This window comes from Haliotis asinina, chromosome 6 (genome assembly GCF_037392515.1).
Source record: "Haliotis asinina isolate JCU_RB_2024 chromosome 6, JCU_Hal_asi_v2, whole genome shotgun sequence".
Lineage (NCBI taxonomy): Eukaryota > Metazoa > Mollusca > Gastropoda > Lepetellida > Haliotidae > Haliotis > Haliotis asinina.
This window is the reverse complement of record NC_090285.1, coordinates 37,704,168-37,711,259: the sequence shown is the minus strand read 5'-3', so window position 1 is coordinate 37,711,259 and position 7,092 is coordinate 37,704,168. Positions and strand designations below refer to the sequence as shown.

General features: G+C 38.1%; 1 protein-coding gene across 1 annotated transcript; it reads left to right on the top strand.

Annotated features, from left to right (window-relative positions):
• Positions 1 to 775: 775 nt before the first annotated feature.
• Positions 776 to 3,088, top strand: LOC137287598 (uncharacterized). The gene has a single exon (XM_067819971.1). The coding sequence runs from the start codon at positions 776 to 778 to the stop codon at positions 3,086 to 3,088; it is 2,313 nt and encodes a 770-aa protein (XP_067676072.1).
• Positions 3,089 to 7,092: the final 4,004 nt, after the last annotated feature.

Genomic DNA, 7,092 nt, shown 5'->3' with positions numbered 1-7,092 from the left:
TTCTGTTGTAACTGTTCTGGGTTATTTACATATATTTGAATATATTATGAATGTTGCTTTTAAATATTTAATTGCAAACTAGTATAGATCAATATCCACATAGTTTGTGCTGTCTTAAGTATCATAGACATTTTTTAACTGAATTTTAGTCAAGTAATTTTAGAAGGGAGCTAGTTTTTTAATATGATAAGCAATAATGTTTATATTATGTATCAAGGAATGTTTCTAGGAGACCTTTGTTCTTAATTCCTTGAGCTTGTAAAATGATATTTAGCTTTGTGTGACACATTCAAGTCAAATACCGGTATTCCTTGTTTGCACCAGGGGTGGCAGGGTAGCCTAGTGGGCAAGGCATTTGCTTTGTGACATCAAAGGCCTGGGTTCGATTCCACACAAGGGTCACCCTTGAAGGATATTTCTGGATATTACTGGAATATTGCTTAAACAGTGTAAAACTAAACTCACTTACGGGTATTCTCTGTGTACACCACAGTAATATACATTTCAGATTTGACATTGGCTTTTGTAGAAACAAAAACTTGACTAAAACTTATTAAATTATTGTGAGTGACCCCTTCCTTTACTTTTGAGACAACTTGACAAGCATGTATTTTGTTGTTCCTCTTCACAGATCATGCACTCCAACGTGTGCCATCTTACATGTTGTGGAAGGTTAACTCCTTATATCATGTACTCACCGTATGGAAACCAGATCGTAGGATGCATATGCATAAGTCCTCAAGGATAATCTGAACACACCTTACAAGATTTCATCATGGATAAGAAGGCAATTGTGTTCCGAGTCAATGACGGACAAGGCCCTGATCTCCTCCACCAAGTGTTTCTTGAGAAGGGCTGGGTGGATTATGAGGAGAGTTCTCAGGATGAATACGACTGGAATATCTGGTGGAGGACATCCAGATTCAGAGCCTGTGATTATGAACAGCTGATGCCATGGCAACGGTTGAATCACTATCCCAAGTCCACAGGCATTACGAAGAAAGATTCCCTGGCAAGGAATCTGAAACGTATGAGAGGTGTGTATGGGGCAGGTGTGTTCAATTTTAGTCCGATTGCTTTCAATTTACCCAATGACTACACCAGATATGTAGCAGAGTATAGCAAATTGAAGCAGAGTGCTGATCCAAAGACTCTTTTGTGGATATGCAAACCTGCCGACTTGTCCCGTGGAAGGGGAATTTTTCTTTTCAGAGAACTGTCCGAATTACAATACGATTACAATGCTGTGGTTCAGCGATACATCGCCAACCCTCTTCTTATATCTGGGTACAAATTTGATATGAGGATTTATGTTGCAGTTCCATCCTTCCATCCATTGTCTGTGTATATATACCAGGAAGGGATTGTCAGATTCAGCACAGAAAAGTTTGATCTCAATAATATCAGCAATGTCTTTGCACATTTAACCAACACTTCTATCAACAAGCACAGCCCAAGCTATAGTACTGATAAAGAAAGAGTGGGACCAGGATGCAAGTGGACATTGAACCAACTTCGCTACTACTTCCATCAGAACAACATCAAGGACGAGAAGATGTGGAAGAGGATTACCAATATTGTAATTCTAACACTCCTGACACAAGCACCAATGGTGTCCAAGGTTGACAACTGCTTTGAAATGTATGGATTTGATATCCTTATTGATGAAAACTTGAAACCCTGGCTCCTTGAGGTCAACTTCAGCCCGTCTCTAAGCTCTGATTGCCAGGCAGACATCCTTGTGAAAAAGCCTTTGCTTCACGACCTCATGGACATGATGAACTTTAAAGATTCTGACATGGAGCGTGGCGGTGAAGCGTTTCATCGTCGTCAAAGTAGTAAAAGCCATACAAGTCTCATCTCTGACCGAAATTCTTCAGTGAGTAGATTAAGCAGAGGAAGCAGTGTTCACAAGTTTCCGTCACTTCCAAACAGCAGCAGGAAGACTTCTGCCAAAGGTGATCTTGATACCAGTGGTGACAACAACAGAAGTTCTGGGTTCATGTGTATGGCTGATGGGGATGAAGAAGTCAGTCGACCAATATTTGGCCTCCCTTTGGTTCAACATTTTGACGATGAAGGGTATCCTTCAGATAATGATGAAAAGGATGACACAAAAGCACCCGAGACTTTGAAAAATGGCAAATCTGATACTAGTCTTCCAAAGAGTTCTTCCAGTGTTTCGGATTCCAGAACAAGAGATGGCAGCATACAAGACCCTAGGTCAGCCAGGTCAGATCATGCTTCGGCCAAGAAATCAGGATACAAGCTACACAAGGTCCACAGTAAAGGTTCCTCAATATCAGACAGTGGAGTGTCCAGCTTCTCTGGATGCAGTGAAAATTCAGATTTAATGTCAAGACAAGGTCGGAACTCAAGAGATAGCATCCCACCATTGGTTCTTCCATCTGATTCTGCCTCTGAAACTACAGGGAATCAAAAGAGTCCAAAAAGGACTGCAAGTCTCCAAAGAAAGCCTTCTGTGAAAAGGTATGGATATGCATTAAGTGTCAAGAAAAGCAACCGAAGCTCCTTTAAGAGTGTGTCTCAGCTGACAACAGTTACAAAAGTGGGACGTAATGCGTTCATTGGCACAGCGAACAATTTTGAACAATTTGGAAACTCACCTGAGACAGATGATGCCAGCCAAACAACCACCAGCTCTCCTACGCCCACAAAATTCAGTGTAAGACGTAGAAGGTCACAGATATCTGTTTCAGACACATCTCAAATTCACAAAAGTGTGACAGTGGGTAGGAATAATGTGCGGTCTCTCAATTCAGGTCCAGCGTCTACTTCACAGAAACAATTCAATGGAACTAGGAAGCCAGCCCTTCGCACTGGCAAAAATCATTTTGGCCTGACCAAACCTCCTGTTCCTAAAGGACCGAAGGCGATCATAGGGGATTTTTATTTAGTGTTTCCTTTCAGTGAGGTCACAAGGAAAGCAAGTGCCACATCTCTGGATGCTCGGTTAATCATTCGTGAGACTCAGAAGCTTCTCAAGGAGCCTTCAGGGAAAACAGGAGGAGCTGCTAGTGAGGCACCACAAATATGGGGACCCTTGAAGAACTTGGATGGTTCTTGATGAACTGATGGTGAGTCTTTTTTCATATCATGTGCATATATGATGTAGGGACAGTTCATAATTATAATATATAACTAGGGGAGTGATGATGATTTCAAGGGTGGAGTCTGGGAGTGTCACACATATTGCTCTTGGGAGGTTACTAGGGGTGGTGTCATCAATTTTGACAAGAGGGTTATCAATTTTGTGCATAAAAATATTAAAATATTATGCTTAAAAGTTATGTGAGAGGAGGGGGTGGTGGTGTCATTGACATGACATGCATGGGTGTCACTTGCATCATACATAGATTTTAGTGGGTGTTATTCACATTGTACATGCTTCTCCATATAAATAACCATCATTCCCCCCATCCAAAAATTATGAATGATACCTTAATATTTGTAGTTACGTTGGCACTATTTCAGCCTTGTTATAACTTATACTTATCAATACACTAATAGTAACATGCATATGTAATGCAGTTCCTTGAAGATAACAACTTAAGAGTTTGACTTAAAAATGGTTTTACAATTTTGTAATTATAAACATAAACAATGTTGATCACACTGTGTAAATCTGTGCACTTATGAGTCATCTTGTAAACAGGTTACCAGGACTAGCATCACAGACTGATATAGTTTGATAATAAACTAAAATAGTGCAGACTATCAGTGACTTCCTTCAAGCCAGTAATGAAGGAACAGCCCTGCACATTGTAATGATTGTCTAGTCGAGGAAGGCAGTGGCCATGGAAAGTGTTTGTATTATTTATTAGAAACAATAAATTGTAAAACTGCTTTTTGGAAACTATCTCTTTTCCTTACAAGTGGTGGAGATGCCTTCCACTCTTTTGCACTAATAAGGGTTGATCCAACCTCGCTCTTTTATTATGCTTCTTTATAACAGCTATTACAGTGTCCCCTGCTTCGTAAAGCTGCCCTCCCATCAATCTAAATAAGAAGAAACAATCAGATGACCAGGGTTGATTCTCCACTTAGGTACAATGTGGGAAACCCATTTTCAGTGTCCATTGCTGTGATATTGTTGGATTATTCCTAAAAGTAGCTTAAAAACCATACTCACTCACACACAGGAGTGAGATGCAATTATATTGATATCACCTCATCAACACAGAGAATAGTTTCAAAAGGGGACTAGTATCAGTGTTACACCCGTTCTCAGCAGACAGCGTTACAAACAGTGTCATGGTTGAAATGGTAATTTTTACCAACTTGATGCTTATATCCCAAGATAGCTGACATAAAATTGTGTTTTTCTGGACCTCAGTCTAACTTGGCTGGGGCTGCCACATTGTCTGGGCCTAATCCCCTTTAACAGCCTATGCATACTCACATATCTTAGGATAATTCTATACAAAGGTATGATTATATCCATGAGGCTTATATCTGACTCTACATGAGGCAAGCATGGGACAATCTTTATGCAAAGTGTAGTTAGTCCGTTGTGGTGTGACACAGCAGTTTCTTATCGGTGTACTTGATAAGTACTTATATCTCTTGTGTACAGTGTAAGATGTACAGAATAGGTCTTGATGTATTTTGATTTCTATTGATTTGATAGTCACATGGCACAGATTAAACTTGGACTGGAGCATGCTAAAGTTGACATTAAGGAAAAGTTAACTTTTTTTTGAAAATGTTCAAATAACTTTGACAAAATAGGAGATTAGGCTAAAAAAAGCATTACTTTTAAAAATAAATGAATGATTGATTTAAAAAATGCCTGAAGGAATTGGGTATTTGTTTTCTTACATACTGAACAAATTAAAATTGGATCATGAATATTTTAAAGGATTTTTTGTGTGTAATATTGTACATTTAGTCTTCACTGCATAGTCAAAAAATTAACCCTAAATATATTTATGATCCGTAACCTTTGTTGTTCAGTATATTCTGTGTATTTTTTGTTGAGAATAAAACAGGCCCTTTAATGGCCATCTGCTCGAAGTTATTACTATATACTCAATATATTATCAATATATTAAGATATGTTATTAAACATACTTTTGAAAAGAAATAAGGGAACGTATGAAAGTACAAGTGTTCCTTTATTTATGTTCAGAATTTAACCCACAGTGAAATACATACCTTGTGAAGAAACCTGGAAAAGAATAAAAGGAATGTTTGTATTTTCATGTGTTCCCTTATTTCTTTCCATGAGTATATTTTAGTTTTCATTCATTTGCTTAGAATGTCGTGGTTGTATGTCAAGCACTATCAGTAAATCTCTTGAGTTAGTGCAACTGCTATCTTAGGTACTTCACACTTTTGAACTTCAATTCATGGGTAACAGAATATCTTGTTTTGAATCTGTCTTTCTATGTATGCCTTCTCATGTCCTATAAAGAGATATACAGGGTTAGATGTTTTCTTTTGAAGGACATAACATACCATAACACACATTTTTAGAGTATTTTTCAAAGTTCCTTTGTGAAACAGTGTTAGAATATGAGCTTTGATATGTTCTGTGAAAGATAAAATTTAACTACATGTCATTCATTTCATTATTTTGAAAACCTTTTTACTTAGAGAAAGTAAAGGGGAAATATGTATTTCATATTTTTGTTTCCATGTGATCTTTCTCTCCAGGCTTAGTTGTTGGCTGGTTGGTTTTAGTTTTATGGCAATATTCCAGCTATATGGAGGCTGCATGTAAATAATCGAGTCTGGACCAGACAACTCAGTGATCAATAGCATGAGCATCAATCTTAACAACTAGGATATGATGACATGTGTCAACCAAGTCAGCAAGCCTGACCACCAGTCTCATTAGTGACTTCTTACTACAAGCATGGGTTGCTGAAGATAACGCAGATCTTCATGGGTGTAGACTTGATAATATTGAAAGGTGTTGTCGGTGACAAGGATGCTATGAACGATACATTTAACAAATACATTTCTATTTTTGTAATCAATTTTTCCTAAATTTCCGGTCCTTCAAAACAGGAATGAAATACTTAGAAATTAAAACCATTAATTTTACAGTTTATTATAAGGAGGCAGTGTGACAAATAGTTTGATGAAAAACTGCCCATTTGTACCACTTGTTGAATATTTAAAATATTCCATGTAAGTAACAGTCTTCATGGTGTATTGGAAAGAGCATCAGCTGAGGAGGAAAGGGTTGGTGGTTTACTGTAGGTTCTCAAGGGCTGTACTGGATGGGTGTAGAAAGAATCAAATTGACCTTGTGACACTTGCTGTACGAGTGACAGTAACTCGTGTGCAGTTTAGCCTTAGGAATCAAATTCATCTACTATCTCTGCTACTTGATTTCTTCTTCTCTGAATTTCCGAAGCCCATTTCTGGTATCCTCAGCTGAGATATTGCTGGAAAATCGCTAGAAGTGGCATAAGACTATACTCCCTCATTCTTGTCTGAAGTTTGGTGGGGAAAAAAGCTACTTACGGATGAAACTGTCTTCTTTAAGTAGCATTTAGCACTTGGTGGGATGAACAAAGGGATACAGCTTTTTAACAATATGTGAGATCACTTGTTTGATGTTGCTTGCTTGAAGGTGTTAGCATCTGTACCGAAACTTGCAGATATTGTAATAAAGAAGTTGTATAGCCATAGAACTGTCCTTCATATTTTAGGCTTGACTAAATACTCATGCTGTTGGTATATGAGACACATTGTCCTGCAGGGTATCCACGCTGAGGATTGGGATTTGATTCTTCACATGGATACAATGTGTGAAGCACATTTCTGTTGTTCCCTGCTCTGATATTGCAGAAATATTGCTAAAAACTCACTCACTCACCCACCTACCTACCTACCACCCACCTACTCACTCTGTACTGACTGCATGATTTGACCTTGACCTCTAGGACCTTAGGTCTTAAGAAGACCACTGATTACTATTTTCAAGGGAAATATGAAGCTTCTGTTAAGTAATGAAATGGTTTAGTGTACTAAACTGTAAAATTTAGTAATTCTTTTATTACAGGAATGGTATATTTCTTGTCAGGAATTTGGTGCCATGAATGTCATTACTTATAT